This window comes from Carica papaya, chromosome 4 (genome assembly GCF_054855325.1).
Source record: "Carica papaya isolate Zhongbai chromosome 4, ASM5485532v1, whole genome shotgun sequence".
Lineage (NCBI taxonomy): Eukaryota > Viridiplantae > Streptophyta > Magnoliopsida > Brassicales > Caricaceae > Carica > Carica papaya.
In genome coordinates, this window is record NC_142312.1 from 23,232,153 (window position 1) to 23,252,490 (window position 20,338).

General features: G+C 34.8%; 2 protein-coding genes across 3 annotated transcripts; both read left to right on the plus strand.

The window, feature by feature from the left end:
* The first annotated feature begins 557 nt into the window (after positions 1-557).
* Positions 558-12,414, plus strand: ERMO2 (Sec23/Sec24 protein transport family protein). The gene is made up of 14 exons (XM_022047131.2): positions 558-788; positions 1,586-2,560; positions 2,647-2,785; positions 3,833-4,023; positions 6,153-6,260; positions 6,349-6,552; positions 6,739-6,970; positions 8,946-9,095; positions 9,204-9,360; positions 9,826-9,953; positions 10,030-10,352; positions 10,452-10,640; positions 11,309-11,551; positions 11,906-12,414. The coding sequence occupies exons 2-13, from the start codon at positions 1,646-1,648 to the stop codon at positions 11,540-11,542; spliced, it is 2,970 nt and encodes a 989-aa protein (XP_021902823.1). The 5' UTR covers positions 558-788; positions 1,586-1,645; the 3' UTR covers positions 11,543-11,551; positions 11,906-12,414.
* Positions 12,415-14,122: 1,708 nt separating this feature from the next.
* Positions 14,123-20,000, plus strand: HSP60-3A (heat shock protein 60-3A). 2 transcript variants are annotated; one of them, XM_088218197.1, is made up of 19 exons: positions 14,123-14,393; positions 14,481-14,502; positions 14,895-15,026; positions 15,296-15,455; positions 16,054-16,229; positions 16,468-16,563; positions 16,646-16,750; positions 16,954-17,040; positions 17,149-17,238; positions 17,785-17,865; positions 17,949-18,017; positions 18,084-18,161; positions 18,648-18,743; positions 18,817-18,916; positions 18,996-19,099; positions 19,195-19,300; positions 19,385-19,463; positions 19,540-19,665; positions 19,734-20,000. In XM_088218197.1, the coding sequence occupies exons 1-18, from the start codon at positions 14,356-14,358 to the stop codon at positions 19,643-19,645; spliced, it is 1,725 nt and encodes a 574-aa protein (XP_088074323.1). In that variant the 5' UTR covers positions 14,123-14,355; the 3' UTR covers positions 19,646-19,665; positions 19,734-20,000. The 2 variants fall into 2 exon arrangements, with proteins under 2 accessions (XP_088074323.1, XP_088074324.1); XM_088218198.1 differs by lacking the exon at positions 14,481-14,502.
* Positions 20,001-20,338: the final 338 nt, after the last annotated feature.

A 20,338-nucleotide genomic window follows, 5' to 3' on the forward strand; every position in this document is an offset into this window, starting at 1 on the left:
TTTTCTTTGCTAATTTGATCTTAAAATTTTTAGATAGTTTTGAGAGGTTCCAACTTCTTTTCATAAATAATTTAAAATTTTTTAGTAAGAATAGTTAAAGAATAAAAATTTATTCGATGGATATTTTAAAGTAAAATGTTTTTAATAAAAGTAAAAGGTTATATCTATATATTTTTTTAGTTAAAACAAAATTATTCATTGTGTTTTTTTGTCTGTTTATTAAGACATTAAAATTTAAATGTCATTCAATATTAAATGAAAAATACAATACAAACAAAAAATAAAAGTAGAAAATTTACTTTATTTAGGTAAAAATTCAATAATTTTCAGGAAAAAAAAAAGAGAAAATGAAAAAGCTTAATTTTTTTTTTATTTAAAGAATTATATACTATTTTACTTTTATTACATAACATCTGAATACTAATAATTATTATTGATGATTTTCTTATAATTAATTATTTAATTTATATAAAAGTAAAGTAAACAAAAAATAATTTATAATTAAAAAAACTTTTTTCCTTTAGAATTAATTAATATTTTGCTAAATAAGTGTTAGTTCTCTCGCAAGAGAAGGCCCTTGTCGCAGTCTCTGTTTTGTTCTCTCGCAACCACGACTTGGAAATGTTTTGAAGCAAATTTTCACAGCTCACACCCGTTCTTCTCATTCTCTTCGCCCGATCGATAACCCTAGTCGCTTTAAATACACTGAATTTCTCACTTTTCTCTTCCGTTTTTTCTCTTTACGGTTCTTAGATCTATGCCACTCCTCCTCCAGATTCAGTTTGCAGGTAATGCTTTCGTGTCCGAGATTTTTAATGAATTTTCAAATTTATCTCTTTTGATGCGATCTTTTCTGAATCAATGTTGAATTATGATTTCTTTGGTGAATATGTTTTCTCTGCCTTCCTAACTCTGCTTGCTTAACCTCACTTCACTTGCACGATCCTGGCTCCAACTGTAGCTGAGATTTTCTAGTCTTTCATGTTAAATTCAGCAAATTTGGCCTCTTTTTTTTTTTTTTTTTTTTTTTTTTTTTTTTTTGTAAATAGGTTTGATGATCTTTTGGGGATTCTGTGATACGGGCAAAATATGAGATAAGTTGAAAATGATTTTGGGCTTTGATGAAGAGCTTAAGCTTTCTGTGCCACAGGTCTATCATTGCAAGCCTACTGCCCGTTCTTGATGGCGTCTGGTGAGGAGGGGCAACCATCCTGCCACGAAGTGGCAAACCATTGTTACTTAAAACTTAAGCTCTTCATTCAACGTCAATAATCCTTTTCAACTAATAACAGATTTTGGTCATATCATCGTGATACTGTGTGAAACATCATCTTGTTTTTGGTGACACATAACCGTTCCTTTTCTTGTTGGCTATCAAAGCAACTATGTCCTTATGCTCTTGGTATTTTGTTGATAAGCATGATGTATATGTTGTTTTTTGCATTTTTCAGATCCACCCGTGCTATTCCTGTTTTATTTCCTTCTCATTTAAAGTGTGGTTATTATTATTATTATTATTATTATTATTTTTACCTATTTAGTGTTAGTTTTCTTTCTGAACCATTATAACTTTGTTGATTGGCAGGTTGAAGTCATGGGAGTTTACCTGTAGTTAGCAATTGGAGTACTTTTTATTGAAACAAAAATGGGAACTGAAGATTCTACTCGTCCGTACTTTCCTACAAGACCTTCTGCAACTCCTTTTGCCTCTGCTCCTCCGCCAAGGACGCCATTTTCATCTTATGGCCCCATGGTTGGATCGGATGCTACTGGTTTTAGACCTGCACCACCAGCTGCTCCTCAAACTGCAATGTCTTTTGTTCCGGCAGCTCCAGTTGGACCTGTGTCCTCTGGTTTTAGACCTGCCCCACCTGCCAGGTTCAATGATCCGTCTGTGCCTTCTCCTCCAACAATATATGCACCACCTGCTGCTGGTACTTTTCAACATTTTCCAACACCACAATTTCCATCAACAGCTCAAGCGCCTCCAATACGTGGACCACCTGTTGGTCCACCATCAATTCAATCTTCTGCAAGTCAACTGTCAGCTCCGCATGTTTCTTTCCATCCACAGCAACAAGTAACTCCTGTGCCAATGGGATCTCCACCATTGCCTGGATACCCAAGCAAGCAGTCTAATTTGCCATCACAAGCTCCAATGCAGTCCCCTGTCCTTGCCGTACAAGGAAATTATGTACCTCCTCCACCAACATCTTCCCCCTTTCCTCCGCCCCAAGGAGGCTTTGTTTCACCTGCTATGCAACATGCTGCCTACGCACCTCCTGTCAACAGCATCCAGAGCTTGGCAGAAGATTTCAGTTCACTCTCTGTTGGATCCATTCCTGGATCAATGGAACCGGCACTTGATCCTAAGGCACTACCAAGGCCATTAGATGGTGATGTGGAGCCAAAATCATTTGCTCAGATGTACCCTATGAATTGCGATTCCAGGTTTCTACGCCTTACTACTGCTGCTATACCAAATTCTCAGTCATTGATCTCAAGGTGGCACTTGCCTCTAGGAGCAGTTGTTTGTCCTCTTGCTGAAGATCCAGAAGGGGTAAGTGTTTGCCTATAGGAGCAGTTCCTTTGTGATATCTTATTATAAATATATATATATTTTAAAAACTGCTGTTCTTTATTCAGGATGAAGTCCCAGTTCTTAATTTTGCTTCCACTGGGATTATCCGTTGTAGAAGGTGTCGTACATACGTGAACCCTTATGTGACTTTTACAGACTCTGGAAGAAAGTGGCGTTGCAACATCTGTTCTTTATTAAATGATGGTATTTTCTTCTTTCGATGAAAAAAAGATGATATGCTATTCAAACGATATAGATTTTTGGTTGTTCTGAGATCTGCTGTTGAGAAGTTGAAGCTTATATCTCTTGTTCATTTCCTGCAACCTTATACATATAATTTTCTCCTGTCCATTCTTTTTTGTGTGTTTGCATGCCTGTGCATGTGTTTGAGCTTCCTAATTCTCCTTGATTAGAAAATTCCTTGTTACTTGGAAGATATTGCTATTATAAATTTGTGTGACCAAACTAGAGAAACGGCTAAATCATATCTCTGATAGTCATGATGGTTATTTAAATTTCTTATCTCTATTGGAACCTATTCGCTCATTCAGTGAGTTTGGCTCAGTTTTTTGGGGCCTCTGGACACAACTATTTGGCTTCTGCTTAAGCACCAACTCAACAGGGAAAAAAAAAAGCAAAAATTTTCCACTTCTCTATTGAACAATTTTAAGAATCTAGGTAACTTTTTTTTTATATAAAACAGACTTAGCTATTAAACCATAAGATTACTATAAAAAAAAAGCACCAGTTATGGCTATAAATGTTAAAAATCTGTATACTAAGCAAGCAAATGGCATCTTTGTTTGCACTTATCTACTGACTTTTTTCTTAAGCACCAGCTCAAATATTACAGCCACTTTATCTGCTTGGCCTATCCATACTTTTAAGTTCTCAAAACAGAAGCAAACATAAGTAGTGCTACATTAAAAAGCGACATTTAGAGCTGTAGACAGGAGAAAGTTGTTTAAATTCAGTTCAAATAAATGGTACTGTGGGTATTTGCACTTTGTTTTAGTCTTTTCTTATGTGTAATCTTTTGTTCGAACTGTTCATGTTATGCTGTCTTCTTCAGCAGATGCTTTTCAATTGGATAGTTTGATTTAAGCTGTGAGGTTGCTTTTTGATTTGAAATGGTTGATTGAAGTTGCCTTTATTTTTTTTTCCCAAATGTTTTGTATTGCAACTGTGCTTTACGAGCTTGGTTTGTTGTCTATAAACCATGGTGTTTCATTACTTATTCTTTCTTTTCAGTTCCTGGAGACTATTTTGCCCATTTGGATGCTAATGGCAGAAGAATGGATTTAGATCAGCGACCTGAGCTTACAAAGGGTAGTGTGGAATTTATTGCTCCAACAGAATATATGGTGCGGCCTCCAATGCCGCCACTATATTTTTTCCTCATTGACGTCTCAATATCTGCTATTAGAAGTGGTATGGTTGAGGTAAGCACTTTTGAGTTAAGGAACTTGTTATAATATAAAGTGATGCAATAATAAATTGCAGGGATTATCATAGTTTTAGAAAAAAAAAAATTGGGAACTTTTCTGGCTGACATTTTTTTGCTTGTTAACATGAAAAGTAAGTTTTATTGTTGCATTATGTAGCCCAGGCTGGTAAAGAATGTATTTTGATAATAGACAAATTGATGAGAAGGGGGAGGACCATGGTGAATAGGTATTATCTTTGCAAAAGTGCTGCTGAGTCATGCCATCATATTCATTTTTGGTGTCCAGTGGCATATAATCTTTGGACTAGGATCTATAGCTTGTTAGGGACTAATTGGGTTATTGCAGGATCTTGAGAGATGAGATCTGGGCACGGAAGGGGATTTGTAAAAAGAAAAAATTGTAAAACTTATTCCATCAACTCTTTTTTGGGTGATTTGGAACAGAAACAAGAGGGTTTTTAAGGGGATAGAAGGAGAGATATATAAAAGTAAGGATATGTTGTTTCATTATTTTGGGTCTTTCATTTTGAGCCATAACTTATATAGGATGAAAGATTTTAGGAACATTGTTGATATACCACATGGTAAGAGTCTTTGGAGGAGGATGAGGGATGGCAGAAAAAGAATTATGAGCTGTGTGGGGTGGAAGGTGGGGAAGGGGGAGGAGGTTAGCTTTTGGCATGATGAGCGGGTGGGTGATTTCAAATTAAAAGATAGATTTCCTAGAATTTTTGCGATTGCAAGTGATAAGGAGGCGAAGGTGGAGAAGTTTTTTGGTGGAGGGGATGGTGATAAAACATGGTGTGTTAAAGTTTTGAGGAATCTGCATGATTGGGAGATTGCGGAATACAACAACCTTCTGCTCTGTTTAGACAAAATTAAACTGACTGGAAAAAATGATGAGAGAATTTGGAAGTTGGATATTAATAGGGGTTTTTCGGTTAAGTCATTTTTCTACAGTTTGTTCAAGAGTTGGTGATCAGAACATGACTGCACCTTTCGAGCTAATTTGGAAAGCTAAGGCGCCCTCTAGAGTGGCGTTTTTTGCTTGGGAGGCGGTGAGAGATAGCATTTTGACTATTGACATGTTAAAAAGGAAAGGAAACATTATGGTGAGTAGATGCTACTTTTGTAAAGCTGATGAGGAATCTTGTTATCATTTATTGTTGGCCTGTCCAGTAATTAACAGCATTTGGGCAATGGTTTTTGGGTTGCTGGGTTTGTTTTGGGTTAGAGCTGGTAATGTAAGTGGGGAACTTTGGGCTTGGGCGGGATATTGTAAAAAGAATAGACATAGATTCCTTATACCACTTACCATTTTTTGGGTTGCGTGGAAGGAAAGAAATGCGAGGGCGTTTGAGGGCATTGAAACTAATATTGTAAACATTAGAGATAGATGGTTTCATACTTTTGGATCTTTTTATTTGGTCATGATGTGCATGATTGGGAAGACATTGGATTAGTTATGGACCACTTGATAGATATGTAACTATTTTGTATACGAATGGTATCCCCTTGATACATTTGTGAATAAAATTTCTCTCTTTTATTTCCAAAAAAAAAAAAAAACTAACAGACTTGTAAATATTCGGGAAATTGTTGGCACCTCCTTAATGCTGTTGATTTAATATAGTTCTTGTGCTTTTTATTTCAAACCGAAAAAATTGCTGTATTATATAGCTCTTTCCATAGTCAGCTTATAACTTACTGTGATCAAGCTGGTCTTGAATATTTTATGCACTTCAGGTTTTGACAGTAGTTCATTGTATAGTTGAGTGTCCAGAAGTAGCAAAGTGGATTGTGTTTCGATTAGCAGTCTGGCACAGCTCTATAACAAAGGTCTCAAGTGTGCCTAAACTCCTTTGATGTGGTTGTAAATTGGCTATTGGCATTGATGTTTCTTTTGTTTAAAAAAACAGAAAGTCGGGTTGACAGTCACCTATTAGTTTCTCATCACTATAGTATAGGCTAAATTGAAATAAATGAACCAAATTGTGCATCTTGACATGAGTAATGATCAAGCTTTACTTCTCTCTCTCTCTCTCTCTCTCTCTCTCTTTTCCCTCCATTTGTTCCCTTGTTGATGTGTGATCTGCTTGGTCGACGTTTGAAATCTTATAACAGGTTGTTGCTCAAACCATCCGGTCATGTTTGGATGAGTTGCCTGGCTTCCCGAGGACACAGATTGGGTTTATTACTTATGATAGCACGATACATTTCTATAATATGAAGGTAACTTGTATGGATATGTGGGAGCTTTTGCTTTAAGATGTCTCAAGCATCATGTATGGTAAATAATTACCTGGTCTTGGTTCTGCAGTCATCTTTGACACAGCCTCAAATGATGGTGGTTTCGGATCTCGATGACATATTTGTTCCATTGCCAGATGATCTCCTCGTCAACTTGTCTGAATCAAGAAGTGTAGTGGAAACCTTCTTAGAGACCTTGCCCACCATGTTCCAGGATAATATGAATGTGGAATCTGCTTTTGGTCCAGCTCTTAAAGCAGCTTTCATGGTTATGGTGTGTCATCTTTTTCCACCTTTTCCATGTTTAATTTTTGTCATAAACAAGATAATCTAGCTTCATGCTCACATTTTCTGGGTCAAAACATTATCATTATTTCAATCAATTTCTGTCTTTTTAACTCATTGGCATGGCATTAACTCCTCTTCTCTCCTCTCCCATCCCAACAACCCTTATTTGCAGAGTCAACTTGGAGGGAAATTACTAATTTTTCAGAATACTTTGCCATCTCTTGGTGTTGGTCGCTTGAAGCTGAGAGGAGATGATCTTCGCATTTATGGAACAGACAAGGAGCACACTTTAAGAGTGCCAGAAGATCCCTTCTATAAGCAGATGGCTGCCGATTTTACTAAGTTGCAGATTGGGGTGAATTTTTATGCATTCAGTGATAAGTACACTGATATTGCCTCCATTGGTATGCGATCATTTCATATCTATAATTTACATCAGCATAAAGAATATTTTTCTTCTGAATTAAGGCAGAAGATTTTATACTTCTATTAGCTATAGAGACGTAACATTGATGTTTGAAATTGCATGACTTGATAATATTGGGAAGAAGTCCAAATTATAGTGGCTATTAACGAGTCCATATAGCATGTCTTGCTGGTAGATACTGGGTCCAAATGGTTAGTTATCCATAGTCCTTCATGATTTTCTTGAGATTGTTTAAGCTTGGATCTTGCAATAAGTTAGAAACTTGAGTGCTGATGGAATCTGGGATCCAGATTTTCTAAAGTGATATTTGAAAAAAGAATTAAAAAAAATTAAGCTGTCTGCTATTGATCCTAAACATTAATTTGAAGGATGAAGATGGAAATAGGGAATATCACTTGAAGATGGAAATAAGAAATAGGAAATATCACCTGGTAAAGTGGGAGGATGTCAAGATACCGGTTCACAAGGGGCTTGGGTATAAGATCTTTAGTTAATATGAATGTTGCTCTTCAAGGAAAATGGCTAGGGAAATTCTTTCATGATGAAAACAAATTGTGGAGAATATTGTGGTTGTCCATTGGGGTGATCAGAATGTTGTCAGTGGTGGGGCCAGTTCCAGGCCTCATGGTTGCAGGTTATGGAAGAGTATTATGAAACAGTGGCCGAGGTTCCTAAACTGCATTAAGTGGAGACTGGGGAGAGGAGATAAAATCAGATTCTGGCTGGATAGATGGGTTGATGAGGACAGTTTACAGAATAGGTTCCCAAGGATCTTTGAACTTGCACAATCGAAATTGCTGGTGGTGGCAGAGGCTTATCGGGTTTGTTCTGACCGTGTTGAATGGTCAGTTAATGTGACTAGACACTTAAATAACTGGGAAATTAAGGAGTATGAAAATCTACTGCAGATCCTTGAGGCTAAGAATGTGAAGGACTCGGATCAGGTTATTTGGGAATTGGAGAAAAGGGGAGAATTTACAGTTGGGTCTTACTACAGATTCCTGAAAGGAGGGGAAGAGGATGGCATTCATGAATTCCCGATAAAGCAGATTTGGAAAACAAAAGTGCCTCCGAGGGTAGGTTTTTTTGCTTGGGAAGTTTGCAGGGAAAGTATCCTCACTATTGATAAATTAAGAACTAAAGGTAGATTATAGTTAATAGATGCTATCTTTGTATGAGTGCAGATGAATCTTATAATCATTTACTTCTATGGTGTCCTATTGCTGATAGTCTGTGGAGCATGATTTATGGTTATTGGGGATTGATTGGGTAATGGGTGGGGTTGTTAGAGGAGAAATTTGGGCTTGGGTGGGCTAAGTGGCAAAAATAATGTTGTCAATTTGATTCCATTGACCATTTTTTGGGTTCTATGGAAAGAAAGAAATGGTAGAGCGTTTGAGGGAAAAGAAATAAGACTATAAATTAAGAGATAGGTGGATACATTATTTTAGGACAAGTTTATTAGGTTATGACATTATTAGTGCTAAGGATTTTGGGAATGTCATTGACATGCTAACTACTTTGTAAATCTTTTTTACATGGGTTATTACCCCCTTTCGGTACCTTGTTAACATATATTTTACAATTTTTATCTCAAAAAAAATAAAATAATAATTTGAAGGATAGGAAGAATCTATCTTGTTGTTTGTCATACTCATGATATTTAAAATCAGATGGTATGATACTTTGAGATATAGACAATCTCTTTGATTTAGTTAATTTGTCTTGCAACAGTTTTGATGAAGATGGTATATGGACAGAAGTTTATTGGTCTTGTGATGAAGCATATATCTTGAGTTTTGAATGAAAGGGGTTCACCTACATGGATCCATGGTTTAAATTACTTTTTGAAATTGCTGTTCTTGTGCTACACATTTTCGAGGGTGCTGGATTCATGATGCTATACCCTATGCAATATTTTAGTCTTTCATATTACTTTAATATACTTGTAGGAACTCTTGCAAAATATACTGGAGGTCAGGTGTTCCACTACCCAGGTTTCCAATCAATCGTCCATGGAGAGAAGTTGAGGCATGAGTTAGCGAGAGACCTTACTAGGGAAACTGCCTGGGAAGCTGTAATGCGGATAAGATGTGGAAAAGGTCTACTATCCTGCATTTACCAGCATACTCATGTACATTCAAATTGTGTCATTGTTTGAATTATAGAAATGCTAATTTTCTTTTGTCATTGATTTTTGGTGCTTTCAGGGATCCGGTTTACATCTTATCATGGGAACTTTATGTTAAGATCTACAGATTTGTTAGCACTTCCAGCTGTGGATTGTGATAAAGCATATGCAATGCAGCTATCTCTTGAGGAGACTTTACTGACAACTCAAACCGTATACTTCCAAGTTGCTCTACTGTATCCTTCAAATGGGAATCTTTCAATGAAATTTGGAGCTACAAATGTGAGGTTAATTTTTCAGCTACCTTTAATTACTGAAAGAAGCACTTCTTTCTGGAAGGACATTTTATGTATGGCGTGCATGTATTTATGGATTCGTATCTATCTGTGTGTGTTTCTTTTTTTATGCATTTATTTATGTATTATATTCTTAGACAGTTGCTTGGGGCAGACTTCCATGTGTTGTCTTAGACAGGTAAACTATGTTAACGTCTCATTTCCGCGAATTTCATGCGCAATGGGATGTTGATTGACATGTGCAGCCACTATGCCTACTTCATGTCTTTCTCATTCTGACTTACCAGAAATTACTGAAACAAAAAACCAGATGGTCAGCAGGGTATTACTTGAAAATACTGGTAGCGTATATATTTGAGAGTTAAGAATAATTTGATTTCCTAAAATTTCTTTAACAATTTAAAGTTACACTGCATCCTGTGGAGAGAGGCGTATCAGAGTACATACAGCAGCAGCTCCAGTAGTGTCAGATCTTGGGGAGATGTACCGCCAAGCTGATACTGGTGCCATTATTTCTCTATTTGCCAGGCTTGGTAGGTTACAGTATGCCGCTGCAGGTAATGCCATATATAACCAGGGATGTCTGTCTAACATATTGGTAATTTGCAGCAATTGAGAAGACCTTATCAAGTAAGCTGGAGGATGCACGAAACTCACTGCAAATAAGAATTGTTAAAGCTCTCAGAGAATACCGTAACCTCTATGCTGTACAGCATCGGTTAGGGGCTAGGATGATATTCCCTGAGTCTTTAAAGTTCTTAGCTGCATATGGATTGGCACTTTGTAAATCAACACCTCTTCGAGGAGGATATGCTGAGGCTCAGCTTGATGAACGCTGTGCAGCAGGTTACACCATGATGGCATTACCAGTTAAAAAACTGTTGAAGCTTTTATATCCTAGTTTGATTCGAGTTGATGAGTATCTCCTAAAGGTGGAAGTTTTTTCATGTTTAGTAATGTTTAAACTTCATTTTGATAATTTACAGAGTTTACAAAACTCTTAACATTTCATCCATATCTCATACATGCAGCCATCTGGTAAAGATAATGACTTCAAAGGGAACTTAAAAAGGTTACCACTGAGTGCAGACAGCTTGGATTCCAGAGGTCTTTATATATATGACGATGGTTTTCGCTTTATTATATGGTTTGGTAGAACACTGCCACCGGGTATATCTGAGAGTCTTCTTGGGGCAGACTTTGCAGCAGAACTATCACGGGTATGTTGATCATTATCAGTGTTCTTTACTCATTACTTAGTGGTGCTCAGTTCCTATTTAGAATTGGTTTTATTAATGTTTTTAAGATGGCGATACTGGCCTTCAACATTTGAGAATTGATGTTCTCTTCTTTTATTAACTTTTGACCTGGATGTGGGTGCCGAAGTTTCCTATTTCATTGTTTAGCAGGAAAATAACCTAAATTTGGTTTTTTTATGGGTTTTGATTATCTGTGAAAGTGAGGACCTGGTGATATATATTTACAGTGAAATATTTAAAGCCCAACTGATTTCAATGTTTTGAGTTTGTGCCAGTATTATTGTGTAATAGGTTGACGGTAGCAGATGTGTCAACCTATGACGATACAGCCTAAGCATTACTGAATTATAGGGTGGTAATCAAATATAGACGTGGTTTTGCCCTGAATATGTAATGTGATTGACTTGTAGTTGTCTTAAACATGCTGTCTTTTCTTGCATGGAGAGTCTTTGTGCAGGAACATCCGTGTCAGAAATAGTTCCTTTTTCTGTAATGTTATTTTTGAAGTTTTGACTTTTCTCTGGTATTAGTAACAAATTCTTACTTATCCGACCAGAAAGAGAAAAATACGATATAGATTTCTCATTTAACCTATATGCTGTATGGTTGCGATTTTTTTGTTTTATAAGGTTATCCTTAGAGAGCATGAAAACGAAATGTCAAGAAAGTTGATGGGGATCCTGAAGAAAATTAGGGAGAGTGACCCTTCGTATTATCAGCTGACGTACCTTGTACGGCAAGGTGAGCAACCTCGAGAAGGGTTGCTTCTTCTCACAAACCTTGTTGAGGATCAGTTTGGTGGTGTCAGTGGTTATGTTGATTGGATTATGCAAATACACAGACAAGTCCAGCAAAATGCATAGGAAGTACAGGTAAGGAATAGTAAGGTTGATTTCCATATTCAGTTTAGCGTTCAGAAATTGCTTCAAAAGTTTTAAGACTCCTTGTGGACAGCAACTGCAAATGTTATTCCTTTTATAGGCAATTTAGTAAGTTGTCAAAATTTTAAAGTAATAGGGGTAATGAAGTTACTTTTTTGAGGATCATTAAGCTTTTGAATAATTCTAGATGGCTGGTTTCTACAAAGCTGAGCATAGTCCTTTTCAACTTTGTTGTTAAAGTCACTTTGTAGAAATGCTTTTTTGACCCCCTTGGTTTGCTGCTGATTTCAAAGCCACTGTTTAAACTAAGTTTCATACATATGATGTTTTACTTCAATATTGCAGGTTGTTTCTCATTTGCTTGTGTTGTTGCCCATCTGTAAAGTGACCAAATGCATTGTCCAACATCAACTAAATAATAATGTTAAATCGATTTCATGGGCTGAATAGAAAAGTCAAAGCCGAGCTTGTCGTACTTGATTACCCTTTTGGGTTGGGTGGCTAAGTTGGATGACATTTATAAGGAGATAGAGTTACAAAAGAATGTTGGTTGTTGAAGATTCAATAAGTAGGGGTGTATTTCTAGCAAATACGATTTCATCGGTGAGTTCCATGGTCATAGATTCCTGCCAAAAGGCGAGACTATTAAAGTTTTTGTATGTGATAGATTTTATCTTTAGCAAAAATTTCTGCCAAGTTCTGTTATGTTTTTCTTCTATTTTTAAACGTTGAAAGGCATTTGCTTTGTGTTGCTGAGAGGTGAGACAGATCGCATATGAGATTGATTCATGTTTCATGGCACTGATTTTGTTCTTGTTTTAATATTCTTAATGAAACCAAGATAAAAAATTCAATTTTTTTTGTCTATCATTCTTTTCTTGTTTGCCTTCTTTTGGAGGGCCTGCAAGCTAAATGAGAAATCAGCCCTTTGATTGAACACTAATTACCTCTAAGAAACAGAATTTTACAATGTATGAAATTAGTCTAAAATTTAGCACAAACTAATTTAAGGAAAAAAGAACAAAGAAAAAAATTGCAGCAACATCTTTTTGACCATATGGAGAATAAGTAAATATGTCTGAAGGTATTATCTCAAACAGGATAATCCCAAAGCTGTAAGCAACATATAATTCTCAAATACCAAACAAAAGAAAAATTAATTACTATCATTATATTTGGAGGGATCTTAGAAGAATAAATTTGTTGTGCCCTGTTAGAATTAGGTAGGTTGTTCAAATTATTAAATGATTGAATATGTTCTAATATTTTTGATAACTCATTATAATATTTTATGTAGTAAAATATTTCTGTTTATATTGACATGAAATTGGATAAGATTTGATTTTATTTCTAATTTATGCAAATTTACTTTTTCATCATATAAAGAAACAAATATTAGAATTTGTGTCCGAAATTTTTTGAGGCTCAAAATTTCCAATGACAAAATATGAAATGTTCAACTTTAACTTGTTTGTAGATATTGAAAAGTTAGACAAGTTCAGACTTATCACAGCAATAAAGTGAAGATTCAAAAGAAAAAAAAAAGGATAAATCTGCTTAATATTATTTTTATAAAAATACAAAACAATATTATCTTCATAAAAAACAAGAAAGTAACACATTATTTCTTCCGGTAAGTTTCAAGATGCAATGATAGTATTTCATCAATTATCGTATAATAAAATATCTTCTAGTACAAATATGTGATTTTATAATTTTTTCGTAAACTAATCACTAGCATTAAATAATTTGCAAAAATAAAAACAAAAATAAACACTTATTACAAACAACAATAACTTTTTAACACAATAACAACTCTTTTGTTCCTCTTTTAAACTCATGAACAGCAGCTGTTTATCCATGGGGGATGGACTACTTCCTACAACACTTTAGTAATGGATAAAAAAAAATTTGAAGATACATAAATTACATCTACCCTATCATTAAACTATAATCATATTTTGATTAGACGTTAAAAAATTATATTTTTTCAACTTCTAATTGTAGCAAACAGTATCTGACCGATAAATTTAAAATGAATTTTAAAACTATCGAAGCGGTGATATATGACCAATCGGAGTTTTTTTTTTTTATACTCTTATATAATAAATTTAATTTTATTTTTATCTTCACAAATTATTATTTATTTTATTAAATATAAAAATTTAATTTAATTATGTGAAATAATTATTTATTTAAATAAAAATTTAATTATATTAGTAAACAATTTATTTTTGTCATTATATATTTTTTATATTCTATTTATTATTAGATATAATAAGTATGGGTAAATTAATAATTTAAATGAAAATATAATTATATAATTTTATTATTTAAATAAAAATATGCTACAATTATTTAAATATAAAAATTTTTTGTTATTTTCATCCTGTGTTATTTTCATCTAATTATTGTTATTATTATATATTAATTAATCATCATTAAAATTTATTCAAACAAAGTGTAAATACCAATTTGTTAAAGATCCAACTAGTTATTAGATAAGAACTTCCAATGCACTAAGAATAAAAAAGAAAGTAACATGGCCAAAAAGAATAAACAAGAGAAAAATGAGCCAAGATTTCCAAAAACCTATGTCAACAAGAACAAGCTGTGGAAACGAAAGTGCAAAAAATTATGTCACCCCATAGGGCTCGAATACGAGGTTCCAACGCATTAAAGGATAATTCGGTAGACCAATAATGCTTTGCCCTGTAAAACCCTACTGAAGTCCTGCTTGTCACCATCTTCCTCTAAAAGCTTTGTTCTGGGCCTTTTAGTCAGGTATCCTTGTCATGTATCGCATAGCTTCGAAGTTAGCTTCTTCCGTCAGGTACCCACTTTTTTCCTTTTAACATTGGCTTCAAGTTTTATGCAGGAATACTTATATTTTCTATATTGGGCTATGATTGGTTTGCAGGTCTTCTTCTTCGTGGAAATTGGTATCTAATATTTTTGGTTCAATTTTTTACTTTCGAACTTGGTTCCTTTTAGTTTGTATTTCTTATTCGAGCATCATTGCTCTTTTTTAGAATAAATACATGTTCAGTCCAGTGAATGTTTTTTAGTTCTTGTGAGAGTGATGCAAAAATTCAGATTTCCAACTTTTCCTCGCCACAAGAAGGAGCATATGTTTTATCGTACAGAGTTATCATTTTTCTTAAAAGAACGAATATTGTTGTTAGGAAATTCAAAATGGTTTATTGGCGTGAAAATGTTGTAGAAAATCTCCAATTTGTTTCATTTTCTTCTCTGATAAATTTGAAAGGGTTGGTCTTCATGCGTATAAATTATTTATGACATTTTTTGTTGGCTGATTATTCGAATGCGAAAGGTGTGCAGCAGGGTCATCAGCAACAGAAATTATGTGGCAAAGGATATCAGTTTTGGGGTGGGGGCTCGTGCTGCGATGCTGCAAGGAGTGTCTGAGGTAGCAGAAGCTGTGAAAGTTACCATGGGACCAAAGGTATCTTCTATACTTATGTTGGTTGGTATTTGGTTGAAAAACGAGAAAAGAATGCCATCAGCAATACTACATGAAATAAATTTCTTTTGTTTTATACATTCTTATCGAGTTATATCTACCAAGTTATCAAATCATATCGTTTGAAGTTAAAGGTAGTGTTAGTCTGTAAACTTAATGCAATGTTGGGAGTTAGGAATTAACCGAAAAAAGAAATTTCTTGACCCTTTTCAAATTTTTCTTTGTATTCTTTTTCTCATTTATTGCTCCAGGGACGGAATGTGATTATTGAGAAAACTCGAGGGGGTCTCAAGATAACAAAGGATGGTGTTACTGTTGCCAAGAGCATCAAATTTAAGGAGAAAGCTAAAAATGTTGGAGCAGATCTTGTGAAGCAGGTTGCTAATGCTACCAATAAGACTGCTGGGGATGGTAAATTGTTGTTATTTATTAATTTTGGACCATAACTATAATGCAAATGGTTATCCATTCACAGATAGTTCGGAGATTCAGACTAGACGGATGATATGGATCAGGTTATATAGTTAGAAGGTTATGAGAACCCTATGAGAAGCTCTCTATATTTTATAAGCAGAGTAACAGAAGCAAAAAGAAATAGAAATAAATAGAGGAATTACAGAAATCTTCTTCAGACGGAATTTAATTAAATAAAACCTTAAATCTAAATTATTTTTTTAAAAAAGCCTTTGACCTAAATTACTTCCAACTGGACAGAAAAATTTGGATCTTTGATTAAGGTCTTATCATTGTTCCCCCTGAAGCATGAACAGAAGTTACTAGGAGACATAGATCATCCACTCATTTTCTTTTGGTTTCACATTTTTATTCAAAAAAAAAATTTCTTTGATTTCAGCAGATAACAAAAGAATTCATTGTTTCCACTGTATCTTTTTGCATGTCATGTGCAAAGCAGGAAATTTAACTAAATTGTGAGGCCTTTTCTGCCTGTTATGAATATTTGACCAAGGTGACATTCTTACTGTTGGATGTGTTGCGTTTCCATTCACAGGCACAACATGTGCTACAGTATTGACTCAGGCAATACTTGTGGAAGGTTGCAAGTCAGTGGCTGCTGGTGTTAATGTGATGGATTTACGTAGAGGCATTAATTTGGCAGTTGATGCTGTAATATCCGACTTGAAAAGCAGAGCAGTAATGATCAGCACCCCAGAGGAAATTACACAGGTGATGAGGCAATTTGGATGAACTAATTCCTCTGCTCTGTGCTCATAAGAAATATTATAGCGTAATATTCCTTAAGCATTATTAATTATTGTTATCATTATTTTTTTCGAAATATAAGCACTATTAATTATGCTTGCTTTGATCTTCTATTCGTCTGACTTGTGCAATGCCATGTATGTTTTTCCTTGTTGCCCCTCATCAATAACCAATCATGCATACATTACTGTATGTTGAACAGGTTGCCACTATTTCTGCTAATGGTGAACGTGAGATCGGAGAACTTATAGCAAGAGCCATGGAGAAAGTTGGAAAGGAAGGAGTTATTACTGTTACTGTGAGGATATTTCCTTCTAATATTTTGATCCCTGAACTTTTTACAGTTTGGTTTGCAAAATAATATTTGCAATTTTTAATAGGACGGGAAGACTTTGGATAATGAATTGGAAGTAGTGGAAGGAATGAAGCTATCCAGAGGTTATATTTCTCCTTATTTTATTACAGATCAGAAGACCCAGAAATGTGTGAGTTACATCAGTATAATTGCAATTGTTCTTCTTCTAGTGGCGGAGCAATTATAACCCATTATGTCATGTGTTTTATATTGAATTACAGCTACATGTATCTTGTTTAACATGATCTAAATTCTAGTCAAATATTCTCTTTCTATTAAAATATTAAAAGAAAATAATTCTGATATTAAACTTGATGATATGCATGTTTGCAGGAGCTTGAAAATCCGCTGATACTCATTTATGGCAAGAAAATTTCAGACATGAACTCGCTTTTAAAAGTTCTAGAGCTGTCTGTAAATGTAATTAGCATTTACCATACATGTCATTTTTCATTTGAAAAGCAAATGAAGGATTAGGTTCATCATAAAAGAACTCAATTTTTTCTCTTGCTGTTTATTTTCAAACAGAAAAATAGGCCACTTCTTATTGTTGCTGAGGATGTGGATAGTGATGCTCTTGCGATGCTTATTCTCAACAAGCATCGTGCTGGGCTTAAGGTAATTGGGTTTCTGTGCTTGGAATTTGAATTAGGTAGTATACAAGGTTTTTCAGAAAGAAGGTTACTGAATATGAACTGCTAGTACATAAGCAGAGAGGAAAATGTATTTTTATTTTCGTTACTGAATGGATGTGAACTATTTCTACCTATTATTCTCAGCATCTATTTAAATCATAAAGCAGCTCTTCACTCAGTCGTACTCAAAATATTGCGTATGGGCCTGCCTCTGTCATTGCTTGTGGTTTTTCTTTAGTTTTTCAATCGAATTGGTTCTTGAACTTCAATTTAAACTAAACTTTAGAAGGTCGTAGTTTGTACTGGAATTTATTTTGGTCTGGGAATATATAAAGACTCTTCTGGCTTGGAACTTTGGCTTTTTGCTTGAGGGGCTTTTTATCACTGACATACTATATTGAAGTTTATCCACATGTTTCTCCTGGTAAAAATGGATGATTGGATCTTTCCATTTAGTGAGATGATTAAACATAGAGGATGCATCTTTTATATTGAAATGCTCAGTCCAGTCTGGACTTTCTGGTTTTAGGTATGTGCTGTTAAAGCTCCTGGCTTTGGAGATAACAGAAGAGCGAACTTGGATGATCTTGCCCTTCTTACTGGGGGAGAGGTGAAATGTTTTCCAGGACTAGATTTTATGGCAGTTATATGCTTGCTCTAGCTTAAATAACCATAAACCTAGCTAATGTACAGGTTATCACTGAAGAACACGGTCTATCTCTTAACAAAGTCAAGGTTGAAATGCTTGGCATGGCAAAAAAGGTTTGTGCATAACATGTGCTTGTTTTCTTCATGCTTCTTACAAACATTTACTGATAGTTACCCCAGGTGTCTATATCTCTTGATGACACCATAATTCTCCATGGTGGTGGGGATAAGAAATCGATTGAAGACAGATGTGAGGAGGTATGCTGATTTATTCTGTCATTTCTTTTCTATCTTACTATCTACATTGGCATTCAATTTTAGTTTTACCCATTTAAGTCCATTTATAATTTTTTATTCTTCTTCGGACATGGTAAAAAGAATGAAGGGAAATCAGATGTATTCCTTGTAATAAGTCTGGAATATAAACCAAATATCTTAATTTTTAACACGCTATGACCCACCACTTAGTTCAAATATTGTAAAGATTTTAAAGTTGGGCTCATCCCTAGGGGTTGCAGGTACTATTTTCATGTTAGTAAGATTTATCATCAGATGGCTGCAGAATGGCAGCTGCTGATGTTATTATCTTAAATTTGAGAAGGAAAATACGGTTTAGGATGGAGTGTATGTTGAACAACAAAAAATTTAATAATCCTTAATTAATTTATTGTAATAAGTGATAGTTAATTGAAGGATATTTTATCAGGTAAGAAAACTCTGCTGACATTTTTTCCTTTTTCACAGTTAAGGACAACCATGGAGGAGAGCACTGCCTTGTTTGACAAGGAGAAAGCACAGGAACGGCTATCAAAATTATCCGGTGGTGTTGCTGTCTTCAAAGTACGTTATTCATCTTTCTGGATTCCTGCAGTGTTTTCTAGTAGCATCCATGCAATCAAAAGATCTCTTACAGGTTGGGGGAGCTAGCGAGGCAGAAGTTGGAGAAAGAAAAGATAGAGTGACAGATGCCTTAAATGCTACTAGAGCAGCTGTAGAAGAGGGTGTTGTGCCTGGTAAGTTGACTGTTGTTATTTATAGGTCAACCATTCTTGTAAACATAACCATTATCAGGAGAGACGGTTTTTCTTTTAGGTGGTGGAGTTGCTCTCTTATATGCAACCAAGATTTTGGAGGACCTTCAAGCTCAAAACGAAGACGAGAAAAGGGGCATTCAGATAATTCAAAGTGCCCTCAAGGTCTATTTATTGGACCCTATATACTCAGCATTGTCTTTCTCTCTTATTTAACTGCCAACCTATAATCCCTGAGGATAATTATTGGTTGTCTATAGGCACCTATATATACAATAGCTGCAAATGCTGGTTTTGATGGATCCGTGGTACTTGGCAAATTGCTAGAGCAAGACAATCATAGTTTTGGTTTTGATGCTTCTAGAGGTATGTCTCTTCAGGTTTTTACTAAATGTCGTCATTGACACTTTCCTTATTGGAACCCTCAGTACTTTATTCTGTTAAAAACAGGTAATTATGTTGATATGGTGGAGGCAGGAATTGTCGATCCCCTTAAGGTGGTTAGAACAGCCTTAGTGGATGCTGCAAGGTGATGACAGGCAAACTTTAGGCTAAAAAGAATTGTGCAAAAAATTTCTGCATGTTAAATATACTTTTGGTTGCAGTGTCTCATTGCTACTGGCGACAACTGAGGCAGCTGTAGTGGAGAATCCAGATGACAAGAAAAAGAAACCTTCAAGCCGAATGCCAGTGATGGATGATGAATATTAGTTGTTTCCATTAGAAAAATGGTAAGCTTTACAAGTTACAATACCGGATATATCACTATCAATACATTTTTTGTTTTTTCTTTTTTCAGTTTCTAAAGTTGCATTGAAGCCAGAGAGAGATAGATATATGAGTCTTTTACCTCAGCAATTGTCTTGAAATTCAGATATCCTATTACTGGAATGTGATTGTTTTTGAGAATCAGCTACTTGCAGACCGAAATTGTTATCTTCTTGGAAGGTAGGCTAGTTACCCCTTTCTTTTGGCAAAGTGAAGAGCTTGTTATTTGTTATTGGCACCACCAAACGGGGTGAATATTTGAGTTTGATTTTTACAAACTGACGACATTTACCTGGAATCGACGTCGAATATTATAATTGAATCGAAAATAGTAATATAGACATCATAAAAGTAACAGAAAAATATGTAAGGATCAAATAAAATTTTTCAATGTGAAAAAATTGAAAAACATCAATGAAAAAATCAACTATGTTATGAGACTACGTATTAGAAAATTTTTATTCAAATCAGCTCGTCTTTTTACAAAAAAAAAAAAAAAGTAATAATTTTCACTCTACTATATCTAAAAATAAAAATAATTATCTTATAAAAGTAATGTTTAAAAATAAAAATAATTAAGCGTAAAAATTTGGAAGAAAAATTAAATTTTTTTTATTCTTTGTCCCTCTGGATTTT